At 42.0% G+C, this 17448-nt stretch overlaps 1 protein-coding gene across 4 annotated transcripts in view; it reads right to left on the bottom strand.

Annotated features, from left to right (window-relative positions):
- Positions 1–17448, bottom strand: part of METTL15 (methyltransferase 15, mitochondrial 12S rRNA N4-cytidine) — a 207725-nt gene that overhangs the window by 180896 nt on the left and 9381 nt on the right. For all 4 annotated transcript variants that reach the window (XM_061610577.1, XM_061610579.1, XM_061610578.1 and 1 more), the window contains one exon: positions 11120–11437. In XM_061610577.1, coding sequence (XP_061466561.1) covers positions 11120–11437 — 318 coding nt within the window. The remainder of the gene's footprint in view (positions 1–11119; positions 11438–17448) is intronic.

Below are 17448 nucleotides of genomic sequence, written 5' to 3' on the forward strand. Positions count from 1 at the left end.
GCTCCCTCTGCTCTGCTCAGTTAGGAGTCAGGAAACAGAATGTTAGTACTTATTGCTGCCCTGGGCTCCTTCTGGGGGAAGGAGCGGGATATAAATTTAATAAATAAATATCTGGATAAATGTGCAGTGGGTGCCAGCACAAAATGGCTGCCATGGGCAGCAAACAAGCAAACAAACAAACCTGTATTGGTGCTCTGCACTGATGACTACTGTCACTAAAAAAAGCCCTGATTTACCCAATATATTTTTCTATATGTTGATACTAAACATCTATTTCTGTTGCTAAAGCTGTTACGGATGGAAAAGATTTAATCAGTTGAAATTTTATGCGGAGGTAGGATTTTTTTGTTGTTGAATGCAAGATGTTTTAGAAATATTTTAAAGCCATTTTGTGAGAATTTCTCTCAAAAACCTCATATAAATAAAATTAAATGGAAACTTGCTTTTTTGTAAGCAAAATTGCCTGTTGCCACTGTTGTTGAGAATTTTTTTTTTCAATGTGGTGGCATTGGCCCTAAGAGTAGACACTAAGTAAGAAGATACCAGAATTTAATCAGGTTTTTTGCAACTTATGATTCTTAAGCTCATTCATTATTTGAAAGAATGACTCATGGATTTTCATATACTGACTTCAAAGTATGCAGAATAAGACTATCAAGGAATATGAAAATAACCTGTAGCTTTAATTAGAGTCTAAGTAAAGATTTTATCTGGTCAATAATCAAACAAATAATGGAAAATATTGTACTAACTATATATGCATAACTACCATACAACTCCAGCTCAGGATCAGCTTTGCAGCTGGTCCTGTGTGATGAGTAAGTTGCCTGTTCTTAGGACTGCTTTAATTCCAGCACAGTTTGCAATATGGATAGGCTAAAGTGGCATTTGTGTCACTTACCTTCATAACACAAAGCTTAATGTCCTCCTGGTACTATTTGGTACAGCAGAAACCTGAAAATCTGAATCATGGTGTGGAAACTGGTACTCAAATATTTATAAAGTTAGCCAATCCTAGGAAGAGTATATAACCACTTATTTCTATCACTACCTTTGGGACCAGTTTCTCATTCAAAGGTCTTAGATTACTTTCTTGTGACTACTTTTGCCAAAGAAGTGCAAAGACTAATGCTGTAACACAGAAGGAAAGTATACACGGCGTCATTTATGAGCTGAGTCATCCCAAAGCACTGCATCTTTTTTATTATAACATAGTGTCTTAAATAGGCTCCTGAAATACTATCATTTCTTATGTGATATATAGTGATAGCAGTAAGCTAACTTAGTATCACAGGAAAATGAGTTCTAGTGCATACATAGCACGTCTCTCAGTGAAGAAAGAGTATTGCTGTTATTTTTCTTGGTAGAAGCTGTAGGTTCTCCTTCAGTAGAAACATACATAGGAAGAGAGCTGGTACCAAAAAGCAAGGTGTGCCTGCTGAGAACCAAGGTCTACCTAGACAGATTGTGGCAAATGACAACGCAGCAAGATCAATGTAGTTTAGACTGCTCAGAACACCTGAATATCAAGTTGAATTTTGTGGACTCCTTTGGCACACTGGATATAAAGGAACACTTGCATGGACCCATCAGAGAACAATGTTAACATTATGTCCATTGATTTGATTCAGTCTACAAATTCTAAAACCTTTTTCCCATTTATAGTTTTTGTAAACACACTTTACAAGCAATGCTTGCAAGATGCTCTAAAACAATTCTATCCTTCTCATAGAATTCCTACATCGATTCACACCAATCTAAGGAACACTGAGAACAGCAGGAGACTAGGTGTGGGCTACTGCATTTGTAGAGACTTCCAGTCTCCTGCTTTCAATCACAGATGATTGATGCTGTTAAGAGGGAATACTCATTACTAGGTGGGCAAGAACACAGAGACATAGGGTCCCTGTCTGCTCATTTTTGCACTTAAGGCTGCTGCAGATGTATACCCACTGAGCCAATCTGTGTAGCACACACTCAGGGCCACGACATTTTATCCCATTCTCACTGAATAAACTGATAGTAGTTACATGTATGTCTTCATATTAAAAAGACTAACATGAACAGTTACACGTTTACAGCATTTTACTCTAGATAAGCATGTATATGCCATCATATTACAATCATAGAATAATAGAATAGTAGAGTTGGAAGAGGCCAATAAGAACATCAAGTCCAACCCCCTGCTCAATGCAGGAATACAATTTAAAGCATACCTGACAGATGGCTGTCCAGTTACCTATTAAATGCCTCCAGTGTTGAAGAGCTCACCACCTCCCTAGGTAATTGGTTCCACTGTCATACTGCTCTAACAGTTGGGATATCAGTTTTTTCTGATATTCAGCCAAAATCTGGCTTCCTGTAACTTCAGCCCATTATTCTGTGCCCTGCACTCTAAGATGATCAAGATGAGATCCTGGCCCTTCTCTGTGTGACAACCTTTTAAGTACTTGAAGAATGCCATCATATCTCCCCTAGGTCTTCTCAAAGCTAAATCTGTCCAGCTCTTTCAGTTTCTCCTCATAGAGCTTTGTTTCCATTTCCCTGATCATCCTTGTTGCCCTCCTCTGAACTTATTCCAGTTTGTCTGCATCCTTCCTAAAGTTTGGCATCCAGAACTAGATGCAATACTCAAGATGAGGCCTAAACAGTGTTGAATAGAGGGGAACTAATACTTGACACAATTTGCAAATTAGACTTCTGCTAATGCAACCTAATACAGCATTTGCCTTTTTTGCAGCCACATCACAGTATTCGCTCATATGCAGCTTGTAATCAACAATTCCAAGATCCTTCTCACATGTAGTATTGGTGATCCTCATCTTATAACTGTGCAGTTGGTTTCTTTTTCCTAGGTGTAGAACTTTGCACTTATCCCTGTTAAATTTCATTGTTATTTTCAGCCCAACGCTCCAGCCTATCAAGATCACTTTGAATTTTGTTTCTGTCTTCTAGGTATTAGCTATCCCTTCCATTTCTGTGTCATCTGCAAGCCTGATAAGCATTCGCTGCACCTCCTCATCTAAATCATTAATAAAAATGTGGAAGAGCACTGGGCCCAGGACTGACATTTGCGGTACCCTGCTTGATGTCTCCCCCAGCTTGAGAACGAATCATTGATAAGCACTCAATTCTGTAGCCTATCTATGGATCCACCTGATAGTTGTTCCACCCAGCCCACATTCAGCTATCTTGCTAATCAGAATATCATCAGAAAAGCACTTTTTCAAAAGCTTTGTTGAAATCAAGATATATTATGTCTGCAGCATTCCCACAGTCTACCAGGGAGGTTTTCCTCAAAAAATTAGGTAACATTAGTCTGGCAGGATTTGTTCTTGACAAATCCACGCTGGCTTCTGGAAATCACTGCATTTTCTTCATTGTGCTTAAAGACTGACTGCTTTATAATCTGCTCCAGCTTTTTCCCAGGAATTGAACCATAGAATGGAAGGGGCCGATAAGGCCATCAAGACCAACCCCCTGCTCAATGCAGAAATCCAACTTGAAGCATACACTTTGGATTAATGCCAGACTGACTGGTTTATAGTTCCCAGGTTCCTCCTCCCCCCCCTTTTGAAAACAGGGAGAACATTAGCCCTCCTCCAGTCATCTGGCACTTCATTCTCCACAATTTCACAAATAGACAGTGGCTCTATTCCTTCCATTCAGTTCCTTTATTACTCTAGGCTGCAGTTCACTGGGCCCTGGAGATGTGAATTCGTTTAAAGCAATTAGGTATTCCTTGACCATTTGCCTATCAATCTCAACCTGCAGTCCTGTCCCTTCAACTTGTACTTCACATTCCCCAGGAGAACCACAGACCCTCTTTTGGGAGAAGGCTGAGCCAAAGTAGGAATTGAGCACTTCCGCCTTTTCTTTGTCATCTGTAATCATTTTGTCATCCTCATTGAGTAGAGGAACCACCATTTCTGTTCTCTGTCTTTTACTACACATATACCTGAATAAAGCTTTTTTGTTTCTTGTAGCATCCTTCACTGGCCTCAGCTCATTCTCAGCTTTAGCGTTCCTGATGCCATATCTGCAATTCCATACTACCTTTTTGTATTCTTCCTTTGTGCTCTGGCCTTTCTTCCACTTCCTGTTTGTGTCCTTTTTGTTGTCACGTCATATCTAAGCTTTTTGTGGAGCCACATTGGCTTCTTCTGCTGTCTTCAACCTCTCTTCCTTGTTGGAATTGCTTGTAATTGTGCCTTTAGAATTTCTTTTTAAAAACTCACTTCCATCTTCCACTCCTTTTCTCATTAGCGCTGCTTGCCATGGAACCTTACTTATCATTGGTATGAGTTTATTAAAGTTGGCTTTCCTCAAGTCCGATTTAAATCACTTAACTGAAGGAGTCAATTTTAATTATTTAAATCATAGTTTAATTCACTGGTGAAGAAGATTCTATATAATCATCATTTTAGTAGCAGTACATTGTTTAATATAACCTTAATACATATTCAGAGATGTAGGTTTCATTAGAAGGTAGGTACACACTAAGCAATTAATCTGAATTGTTTTCATATTGATTTTCACCAAACTGGAATAATTTAGTCATTTGAGTACTAAACCAGAATGAGCTTGTGAAATCATTCAGGAGATGAACCAGCTCCAACTGTTCAGTTAATCATGATATTTTGTCATGATGTGCCAGAATTATCACTAGCAAACAGGCTTTTAAATTGTACAAATAAGATTGTTTATTCTTCAGATTCCTCTAGGATGCACATCTTAACGTGGTGAGGGGGTTTGGAAGTGTCAAAAAAGCCGAGAGCAATGCCATCAGGAGTCGAGACCAAGAGGCTAGACTCCTAGCAGCGGCACCCAAGGTGGAATGGACAAAGCTGAGACACCAGACTAAGATGCATCCAAATTCAGAGGAAAGCAATGGTGAACCACTTCTGAATACCTCTTACCATGAAAGCCCTATGAGCAGACTATGAAAAATGCAACACAAGATAGTGCTGGAAGATGAGATCCCCAGGTCACAAGGTACTCAATCAGCTACTAGGGAAGAACAACAGACAAGTACGAGTAGTGCTGTGACTGACGCAGGTGGGTCAAAACCGAAAGGAAACTCAGAGGCTGACGCACACAGATGCAAAAGGAGAGTCCAGAGTTGTATGACATACACAACAGGAACATGAAATGTGAGAAGCATAAACCAAGGCAAGTTAGAAATTGTCAAGCAAGAAATAGAATGTATCAACATTACAATACTTGACATGAGTGAATTAAAATGGACGGGAATGGGACATTTTCAATGGACGGGAATGGGACATTTTCAATCAGGCAACTACAAAATATTTCATGCAGGAATGAGAAATTAAGAAGAAACAGGGTTGTTTAATAGTGAGAAGTGATGGAACAAAAGCAATTAGGAGCTATAATGCAAGGACTGAGCGAGTGATATCAATGAGATTTAACAAGAAACCTATTAACACAACCATCATAAAAGTCTATGCTCAATGGCGAACGCAGAAGAAGAGGAATTGTAGAGACTTTAGGCAGAAGTACAAGAAGAAATTGATCACACACCAAAACAAGATGTGTTGATAATCATGGGGGACTGGAATGCAAAAGCAGGGAACAGAGAAGAACTAGGAATTGTGGGGAAATATGGCTTAGGAGATAGAAATCAAGCAGGAGAAAGACTTACTGAATTCTATGAAGCCAATAATTTGTTTCTTGCTAACACATTTTTTGAGTAACCAAAAAGATGACACCAAATGGTCAATATAGGAATCAAATTGATTATATCATTGGTAGCAGAAGATGGAGAAGTTCCATACTTGCTACAAAAACAAGACCAGGAGCAGACTATGGTACAGAACTGGTAATATCAAAAATCAGAGTGAAGCTAAAGAAGAACAACAAAGCAATAATAATGCCAAAATTCAATTCTGAAGAGCTCTGGACCCAAATAACGAAATGTTTTAGTTGGTTGAGGTGACCTAATATTGACAGATGCCCTCACCTGTCGGTACAATTTTCAATTTGTAAATTCAAAATTACAACATAAGACTATTACACAAGAACAAATTCCACATGATGGCTCAGTTGTACATAGCTCCCTCCCCCGCATTTTTTCTTTTACGACATGCAGCTGCAGAGATGGCAATATTCCATAGAAGATCAATAGGAAGAGACTTCCTTTCCCCTCCAGTGGCTTTTGTACTAAGAATTCCGAGCCCTTAAGCTACCCTCCTTCCCATTAGGGAGTGGTGGAGAAGTTACCTACACTTTCTTTCCTGCAGGGTAAAAAGCAGCTTTGGAGCAGGAACAATTCCTATCAGCATTACTAGGAGAAAGGCTGAAGAAGCCTTCCCACTCTGGTCTTCCACGAAAGATTGCAGTCTCTACAGCTTCAGTTCGCAAAAGAAAAAAGTCAAGGAAAAAACTACAAGTGATTTAGTACCATGTGTAGTTTGGCCCCCGGCTCCCAGAGAAACTAGACATTCAGTTAACATAAACATCAGAGCTGAACTAATAATGGTTAAGAGTCTTCAATGTTGGTATCTCATTGTACAGCCTGTACATTTTAAGACCAATATTTCCAGTCCTTTTTCAGCTCCAGCACGCCTACACTTCATCAATTATTTTGCAGCCCTCCTACACTTATTTACTTCTCCCATACTAACTGTTACCACAAGCAAAACAAAACAAAAAACAAAAAAGTCCAGCAGTTATTTAGCTATAGGACCCTCCAAATCAGACAGTGGAATGGTTTTGGCTCCACAAGCAGCCATGACATAGCCACAAGAAGGTCCTACTGATGTGACCTTTCATATGTACTTTGCTACATTTATGAACATACTAGCACAGAACCTTTGAGGGACTAGGAATAGTTACCTAAAATAATTGTTTAGATAGCAAGTTTTATAGGAAATATATTACAGCAGAATCACTTAACACTCAATTGAAAAGAAAATGAGCTAAAAAGGGAGTGACTCATTCATACAATGTACTTCAGAGAATACTGTATAAAACAGATTTGGGAGGAAAGGGTTTTGAAACAGTGATACTTAAGAGTGTGTTGGAAAGCCATACCTTACATTAAGTGACAGTTTTCTCATAGGCAAGCGCCACAAGTTCATACCTATTTCACAGAGATCTGTTCTCCCATCACCCAAACAAATCAGTGAGCTCTCTTTTCATTTTCATAAATTGTATTTCTTTCTCAAAGGCAGTTGGCCTTGCCCAAATGGTATTATTCAGGGCCGAAGGGCAGTTTCCATTTGTGCCATAAAGCCCTTCACCTGCTTGGGGAACACTGTGTGCTAAACCCACACTACAGCAGCTCAAGAGAGGAACAGAACTTGGAAGTGCTACCTCTGTTTATCATAGAAGCATTCTACATTTTAAAAGTAGCCATAACTAGGCAAGCATGATGTCTTGGCCTTAGTTATTGGCCAAAGACTTCAACTCTAATGAAAGAATTGGCCAAATAATATTAGTTCTTTGTGGTATATTTTGCCCAATACTCATGGCTGGCACACAACTCACTCAGCACTCATACACTCCCCTCCATTTCAATACAGTAGGGCCCCGCTTCTCGGCGCCCCACTTCTCGGCGTTCCGCTAATACAGCACCAGCAGGGCGATCAGCTGGAGGGAGGCTGTATCTTCTCCTCTTCTGGTGCGATCAGACTCTCCTGCTTGAGCTGACCTCGCCAGAGGAGGGGAAGATCAGCTGCAGCATGCTACAGCTGATCTTCTCCTCGGGGGTGGTCAGACTCTCGCACTCCAGCTGATCGCGTCGGAGGAGGGGAAGATCTGATCTTCTTCTCCTCTGGTGCGGTCAGTGGGTTAGGTTCCAGACCCCCGCGCTTCAACTGATCCGCTTTTCGGTGGTTTTCACTTTCCGGCGGAGGTCTGGAACCTAACCTGCCGTATAAGTGGGGCCCTACTGTACAGGTGGGCCCCGTTTATACAGCAGGTTCTGTTCCGGACTGCCGCCGAAAAGCAGAAACCGCCAAAAAACAGAACCCATTGAAAATAATGGTGCGTGTCATGTGAAAATGACGCAAAAATGACGCAAAAATTGCACTCAATGAAAAAACTGCCATTAAAGCAGAACAAGCGCCTTAAAGCGGGGACTTTCCGGAATTGAAAGCCGCCGCATTAGCGCAACGCCGAAAGGTGAAACGCCATAAAGTGGGGCCGGCCTGTATCAGTATACTAGCCATCACGTACGATTGTTGTTATCTGCCTTCAAGTCAATTACGACTTATGGCAACCCTATGAATCAGTGACATCCAACAGCACAGAAATACATGGCTCAAATATTCATAAATGTGTGTTCAGAAACTAGGCATCCATAGGATTACACTGTTAGCAACCAGCTGTACAATTCTGAACTGTCACATCTAGACAAAAGTTTCATGGTAACCCACAGCATCTGCTACAACACTGAACAAAAGCAACATTTCAAAAATCTATGAGAGAACATCTCAAGGAAGATACCTTTCAACGTCTTTCTGTGCGTAATACCTGATGGAACGCCTCTCCCAATACCAACCCACCCGTACACTATGTTCAAGATCAAAGGCCCTCCTCCGGGTGCCTACTCCGAGGGAAGCTCGGAGAATGGCAACAAGGGAGAGGGCCTTCTCAGTGGTGGTCCCCAAATTATGGAATTATGTTTCTGACGAGGTGCGCCTGGCGCCAACACTGTTATCTTTTTGGCGCCAGGTCAAGACTTTCCTCTTCTCCCAGGCATTTTAGCATGTGTTTTATATTGTTTTAAATTTTTTAATTGTGTTTTAAATTGTTTTTTAAAAGATGTAACTTGAATTGTATTTGTTTTTAGTTACTGTAAACTGCCCAGAGAGCTTCGGCTATGGGGCGGTATAAAAGTATAATTAATTAATTAATTAATTAATAAGTAGTTAGAGATGCTATGTTAATGCACAGAAAATAAAAAAATACATGGACAACCATATGGCTTGCCAGAGTTTGTTTTCTTAATGTTCAAAAGCTTTTTGGAAGTCCATGCCTACCTCGTCTATAGCATTAAAGGCCAATACAAATAATTTGTTCAGCTTCATGGCAATCTCCCTATTTTTCTTCAATAATCCTTTCACACCTTTATCATCCAGTGCTCCAAATACCTAATTGGCTAGTTTCCTGCTTCCAGTTTATATAAAACAGTGTTTCTTGTCAAACTTTTTGTGTGTGTGTGCCAATCCTATTGTAGGCAAACCAAAGCTCTCGTAAGATGCTGGAAAAACACTGCACCGAATATATCCAAAACCACAGAGTCATAAGGAAGGCAAAGAGGTGGCAATGATAATGGCGAGAACATATTTATTCTTCAGTAATATTGCAACAGCTAAATTATATCCAGTTGGGTTTATTATGCCTTGAGATTTGTCCACTAGGTATAAAGTTGTCAAAATCAATTGTTGAAAATGCTTCAAACAATACGACCTGGTCATTCTCAAGTATTAAGATACAGTTCTCTGAGAGTCACCAAAGGTAATTTAGAGCCTTGTCCTCTGTAGTGCTGAAGGCCAGCAAGAAGGAACTTGATGAGCACTTGCTGGGAAAACTAATGTCTCTCTTGAAGAATATAGGGTTTCTCCTGTACAAAGAGGTGATGATCTACCTACTTTGTAAAAACATCATTAAATGTGGGCAGGCCATTTCTGTCTAAGACAGCCTTTCCCAACTAGTGGGCCACCAGATGTTGTTGGACCACAACTCCCATCTTTCCTAACCATTGGCAATGCTGGCTGAGGCTGATGGGAGTTGTGGTCCAACAACACCTGGCGGCCCACTAGTTGGGAAAGGCTGGTCTAAGACCATATTCAACTTTTCTTTGCGGAAAAGGTTGTGCAACATGTAGCGGTTGAACCTCTCTAGACATTTCTGGATATAAAATCTTTCCTTGATCTTTTTTCATCTGGCTTTCATCCTGGATATGGGATGGAGATGGTTTCGACAGCTCTGGTGGAACATCTCCATTCTGATATCTAGGTGAGACTGTTTCCCCATTGATCTATTTATCTTTATCAGCCTTTTCACGACTAGGGATGGAATTTGCTTGGTGGCTCCAGTTCAGATTACATTCCGCTGAACTGGAAGGCAGTAACGGTCTGTGTTTGTGATTTTCCTGCTATCCTTTGTTTTTATCAAGTTCTTTTTCTTCCGCCCGAAAAACAACTATATTGTTGTTATTTCTAACAATGTTTTCCTTTTGAAAGGAAAGTGATTTTCTCTCTCTCTCTCTAGGGCCTACCCACCCAATCCGTCCCTTTGCTGCTGCTTCCTTCCAGCTGTGGAAAAAAAAGATCACTTCTCAGTTTCACATTAGCAAAACAAAGACACATGCTGGTCAGTTTCACAAGTTCCACTCCAAAAGATTTGTCTGAAGCTCTTGAGAGACAGTGCCAATCAGTGTAGATGGTTCCCTCCCTCCGATTCCAATTTTGCAAAACAACAAAAAACCCTTCCCTTCTGCCCCCTCTTCAAGAGAAAGGAGGCAAAAGGGGGGAGATTGGTTGGGTAGGCACTGGGCAAGCAGAAAGGCACCGTCTTTTACAGGACTTTTGCAGGCTTCTGAACAGCAGCCCCACCACCTTCTTTTCAGACTGCTAAAGAAACTCTAGAGCAAGCAATGAATGTTAATGGTGGCTACTATGAACACCTAATTGACAGAAGTTAAAGGGAATACAACAATAATTTTTTTAAAAAAATCGGTGTTGGGGAAAGCCAAGGAAGATCACAGCATTCACGATCAGTCTGCAAGTATAGCAAATGTGCGAACTAGAGGAAATTCCGGTGCCAGGTTTGATGTTAAGAGAAATTCTTGCCCATCCCTAATTATGACTATGTTAGACTTTATGGCAACTGTTCACTTGCATCTCACACCAGATCTTAGTGACCTCTCCTCTAGTCACCTACACATAGAAATTGATATGTAGCTACTATATTATATTGTTGTTAGCATAAAACTTTAAAAACAATCACAGATTGCTTGGGTTCAACAGCATATCTTCAAGGACATAAATTACAGGACAATTTTATTTATCTATAATTTATTCTCTCAGGACTGTAATAAAATAACAATTCTTTATTATTCAATCTACTTTAAAAAGGCATTCCAACTTACCTGTCCCTTTTGGGGTGCTAAAAAATTAACAACTTCCTTGACCATAACTGGTATGTGCAGTTGTTGATAGTCTTCACTGTCTACTCTGAAGTGCACGTTTTCATCACGATGCAAATGCAATGATTTTTCTTCAGCTTCACATTTATTTGTTAATGAACAGTGTATATTTTTTACCCATATATTTAAGCAATTTGGGCTAGATCTAATTAACCAGCGAAAAGGAAAATGGTTGTAGATCTTGCATAAATATGAAAGCTGGTACATGTTGTAGATAAGTTTGATTGAAGGGCAGGGTATAAAACAAATAAATAAGCCAACCTGGGGGGAAAGCATATTGGAAGTCAAAATTAACATTTTCAAAATGGCTTGCATTAAAGAACTATAATGAAAACAAAAGCAATTTGTTTTGCAAACTGACATGGAAAGATTTTGGTGCCAGTAAATATTGCAGTTTGCTATTTAACATATGCCACTAACGTTGCTGAATTCTACCAATTGAAGTGCTTGCAACTCCAATAGCTTAATTTCTGTTCTAAGTCATAAAATTATTCAAACATAAAACATACTGATATCTACGCATCATGAAATGTAAGTACATTGGGGCCATCCAAACTACTCCTAGTGCAAAAACAATCAACCCTATCTGGGTTAGCATCATGAGATAGCCAGAACATAATGTTTGAATAATAGAAACCCAGCTTTACATTCCTATTCAGTCATGAAACTCACTGACTTGCCCTGGAGAAATCACTATCTCTTATACCAACCCTATGAAATAGACTTAAGGTAAAATAAGTTAAGAATTTACCCCACAAGTGCTATTAAGTATATAATAATATGTCTTTCCAAGATAAAGGTTATGAGATGAAGACAGGCATTATCGTGGAGAAAAATGTTGTCTCACAAAATAAAATTATTTTAGTATTTCTTTATTTATTTGATGTATATCCTGCCCTTTCTCCCAGTAGCAGTCAAGGGTGGCAAACAACAGCACTAAAAAAACTTTAAAACATCAAAAAACAGACCTCAAAATATATTAAAGCACAACCACCATTAAAACATGTTTAAAAATTCTTTTAAAATATATTTTTAAAAGCTTTAAAAAATTTAAAAAGCAATTCTAACACAGATGCAGCCTGGGATAAGGTCTCTACTTAAAAAGCTTGTTGAAAGAGGAAGGTCTTCAGTAGGTGTCGAAAACATAACAGAGATGGTGCCTGTCTAACATTTAAGGGGAAAGAATTCCAAAGAGTAAGTACCACTACACTAAAGGTCTGTTTCCTATCTTGTGCGGAACGGACCTCCTGATAAGATGGTTTCTGCAGGATGCTGTTACCTGCAAAACTCAGTGATCGACTGGGTATATAGGGGATAAGACTGTATTTCAGGTATCCTGGCCCTAAGCAGGATCGGGCTTTATACACCAAAACTACAACCTTGAACCTAGCCCAGTACCTAATAGGTAGCCAGTACAATTCTTTCAGTAGCAGAGTGATATGTTGGCAATACCCTGCTCCAGTGACCAAGTTCACTGCCACATTTTGCACCAGCTGCAACTTCCAGACCAACCTCAAGGGTAGCCCCACATAGAACGCATTACATTAAGCCAGCCTGGAGGTTACCAGTGCATGGACAACAGCGGTCAGGCTATCCCAGTCCAGAAACAGCTGCAGCTATCTTACCATCCGAAGCTGTTGAAAGGCACTCCTAGCCACAGAGGTCACCTGGGCCTCTAGTGACAAAGATGGATCCAGGAGCACCCCCAGACTACAAACCTGCTCTTTCAGTACAACCCCATCCAAAGCAGGCAACTGACCAATTATCCAAACTCAGGAACCACCAACCCACAGCACCTCCATCTTACTAGGATTGAGAGTCAATTTATTGTCCCTCAACAAGCCCACCACAGAGTCGAGGCACCGGTCCAGGGCTTGCACGGCCTCTCCCAATTCAGATGTTACAGAGAAACAGAACAGTATCATCAGTGTACTGCTGACACCTCGCCCCAAACCTCCTGATGACTACTCCCAAGGGCTTCATGTAGATGTTAAAAAGCATCAGAGATAAGATGGTACCCTGTGGCACCCCACAGCACAACTGCCAGGGGGCAAAAAGTAATCACCCAATGCCATTCTCTGAAAACGACCCTGCAGACAGGATCGGAAGCACTGTGTGCCTCCAATACCCATCTCACCAAGTTAGCCTAGAAGGATATCAGGGTCAATGATATCAAGAGCCACCGACAGATCAAGTAAGAATAACAGGGTCGCACCCCCCCTGCCCTTCTCCCAAAAAAGGTCATCCATCAGGGCAACCAAGGCCGATTCATTCCTTGATTCAGTCCTTCATAACCAGGCCCGAACCCAGATTGAAATGGGTGAAGATAATATGTTTCATCCAAGAGTATTTGCAATTGCTGCACCACAAGCAATTGCTGCACCACAACCCTCTCAATCACCTTCCCCAAGAAGGGGGTATTTGTGACAGGGCGGTAACTGTCACAAACTAATGGCTCCAGGGTGAGCTTCTTCAGGAATAGTCGAATCACTGCCTCCTTAAGGGTGGCTGGAACCACTCCCTCCTGCAACAATGAGTTGACCACAACCTGGATCCACTCAATCAAATCCCCTCGGCAAGCTTTAATAAGCCAAGAAGGGCAAGGGTCGAGAGGACATGTCGCTCATCACATTGTCACAGCAACTTGTCCATGTCACCAAGCAGCATCAATTGAAATTTTTCCCAATACGCTGCAGCAGACATTGCACTGGACACCTCACTTGGGACTACAGTAGATGTGGATGAAGCATCAAGATTGCTACAGAGGAGAGCAACTTTACCCTCAAAGTGCCTTGAAAACAATTCACACTGGGCCTCCGAAGGGTAAAAAACTCCATTTCCTGGAGTTGATGTCAACAGACCCCTGACAATACGGAAAAGCTCCACTGGATGGCTACTTGAGAATGCAATGGTGGCAGAGAAGTGGGCCTTCTTTGCTGCCCTCCCCACCATACAATAGGCATGGTTATGATGTTTTACTCGTGCCCTATCAGCCTCACAGCACATCTGTCACCACTTGAGCTCTAGTCGTCGTCCAGCCTGTTTCATTGCCCTTAGCTCACTGGTGTACAAGAGTACAAACCAGGCTCCACAATGCCAGAGAGAGTCCTCAGTTGCAACCGTGTCAAGAGCCCAACGTGCCTCGCTGTTCCTCAGTGTGACAGGGCTTCAACAGGTTCACCTGCTCTATCTACCGGGAACTCCCCCAAGGCATTCAGGAATCCAGTCGATTCCATTAGTCTCCTGAGGCAGACCATCTTAATCTGTCCATCACTCCTACAGGAGAGGATCACAGCAATAAGTCTAAACTTCACCAGGAAGTGGTCTGACCATGACAATGGGGTGAGATCCACCACCCCATCTCCAGACCACCCCTTCCTCCATCTGGAGCAAAAATCAAGTCAAGGGTGTGCCCTGCCCTATGTGTCCGACTGGTGACAACTTGAGACAGCCTCATGGTCATCATGCAGGCCATGAAGTCCCAAACCGGAACACCAGAGTCACCCAAGACTATTGTTCCAGGCTCCTCCAATACCACAGCCAAGACGGCCTCCCCCACCTCGGTCAGAGAAACTGCCGGGCAGCAGGATGGACAGTATACCAGCAGAAACCCTAGTTTACTGTTTCCTTGGCTCAACACCAAATGAAGACCCTCACAGCCAACTCCAAGACAGAGTGGTTTCCTGGTGACAGAAATGGAAGTTCTGTAGACCATAGCAACTCCTCCCTCGTCCCTGCAGCCTGTTCTGGTGTTGCACTGAGTATCCAGGTGGACAAAGCTGGGTCAGATCAACTCCTGCCAGCTCACCCACCCAGGTCTCGATAATGCACACCAAATCAGCACCTACATCCATGATCAAATCATGGATGAAAGTGGTCTTACTGTATACCAATCTGGCGTTACAAAACAGCACACACAGGCCAGTGGGCACAGCAGATGAGCAACGTGGAACCCATCCATGAGAGGTGTGGGAGCAAGGAACAAGGCATAGATAGCCTTGCAGTCATCTTCTATGGTAGGTGACCACCTCCCCATGGCTATACCTCCCTATGATCACTGAATTTGGGGTGGCATCACCCATGTTCCTCCTTCCTAAGACTCCTCCTAAATACCTGATATGAACACAAGAGCCCACCAACAAAACCTACTTGAACCAATTATCCCAGTATGCCTCTGAGAAAATTGAGAACATTCAGACCCACTCAGTATTTTTCACACAGGGTACATCTACCCCCGCCCCGGTCTCACACCCAGGGAGGGCCAGCCTTCCCCCAGTTACAGACTCTCACTCTGAAGGCATCTGGTGACTTCCTCCTATTGTTCAGTTTACTACACAGGGTCTCACCCTGTGCAGAAACTACACATGCACCACACACCCTTCCCACTACCCATCTCCTCTTGCTTGGTTTTTTAAAAATAGAAGGGAGTAGCACCCTCAGGACTCCCTAAGGGGCGTCCCAAGGGCAGCCAGGCTTTTATGCCCTCTGACTCAGCCAGGAGCTGATGTAAGAAGCTGAAAGATTGACTGCAGTCTCTCTCTGGAGTCAGGGTCAGGCAGTAGGTCCCAGTCCTTGCAGCACTTACTAGGGACTTCAGCTGTCTCGAGAGACAGCAGCCCAAAGGAGCAAGCAAGCAAGCACCCAGATGCTCAAGTGCTCACTCCCAGGGCAGGAAATACTATGGCTGCAGTCCTTTGGCAATGCTTAGGTACTAATTAAACAATTTCCATTTAATGATTCACAATGCTGTTCCCTATCTACATCGTGTCTACAACACATGGATGTGCTTATAGGGATCAGATACAACATATTAACATATTAACTGCTAGTACTATTGTATTGTCTGCATATCTTAAATTATTGGTATTTCTCCCTCCAATTTTCACACAGCCTTCATCTCAGTCCAATCCCGCTCTCATATGATATCTTCTGCGTATAGATTAAACAAATAGGGTGATAAAATACACCCTTGCTTTACACTCTTTCCGATTGGGAACCAATCAGTTTCTCTATATTCTGTCCTAGCAGTAGCCTCTTGTCCAGAGTATAGGTTGCACATCAGGACAATCAGATGCTGTGGCACCCGTATTTCTTTTAAAGCATTCCATAGTTTTCATGATCTACACAATCAGAGGCTTTGCTGTAATCTATAAAGCACAGGGCGATTTCCTTCTGAAATTCCTTGGTTGGTTCCATTATCTGATGTATGTTTGCAATATGATCCCTGGTGCCTCTTCCCTTTCTAAATCCAGTGTGAACATCTGGCATTTCTCACTCCATATATGGTAAGAGCCTTTGTTGTAGAATCTTGAGCATTACTTTACTTGCATGGAATATTAAGGCTATACAGTAGGGCCCTACTCATACAGCAGGTTCTGTTCCAGGCCCCCGCCGAAAAGTAAAAACCGCCAGAAAGTGGGTCCCTACTCAGCTGTAGCGTGGGAGCTCCACGCCCAACAGCTGATCACACGATCAGCTATAGCACAGGGAGCTCCAGCCACGGCACTCCAGCTGATCAGCTGAAGCACGTGATCAGCTGTAGCACAGGGAGCTCCAGCCACCGTGCTCCAGCTGACAGGGATCAGTTGTAGCGCAAGAGCTCCCCGTGCTACAGCTGATCAGCTGTAGCGCACAATCAGCTGGAGTGTGTGAGCTCTCCATGCTACAGCTGATTGCATGCTACAGCAGATCAGCTGTAGTGCGCAATCAGCTGGAGCGCAGTGGCTGGAGCTCCCCGCACTGCAGCTGATCGCCCCGCTGGCACCACCGTATTAGCAGAACACCAAAAAGCGGGGCACCAACAAGCGGGGCCCTACTGTAGTTTGATAATTACTGCATTCCCTGGGATCCGCTTTCTTTGGAATTGGGAAGTATATTGAACGCTTCCAGTCTGTGGGTTATTGTTTTAGTTTTCCATATTTGTTGACAATTTTTTGTCAAAATTTGGACACATTCAGTCACAATAGCTTATAACAACTCTATTGGTATGCCATCTGTTCCTGGTGATTTGTTTCTTCCAATTATTTTGATTGAGTTTATTTATGCGACCTTTCCACAGTGACCTGTGCCCAAAGTGGCTTACAACAAACACTCAAAATAAATGCACTGGGATAGGGGAGAAAAGTCAGTTTACAATACATAGCAATACATTCAAACAAGGAAAAAAAAACAATTTAGCAAACATAAAATAAATTCAGTATTACGAAAGAAATAATCTAAACTTAAATACGTAAGTACAATACATCTCTTTGGCCTTTGTCACTTCCGGAGTA

Source organism: Rhineura floridana, chromosome 2, assembly GCF_030035675.1.
Source record: "Rhineura floridana isolate rRhiFlo1 chromosome 2, rRhiFlo1.hap2, whole genome shotgun sequence".
Taxonomy (NCBI): domain Eukaryota; kingdom Metazoa; phylum Chordata; class Lepidosauria; order Squamata; family Rhineuridae; genus Rhineura; species Rhineura floridana.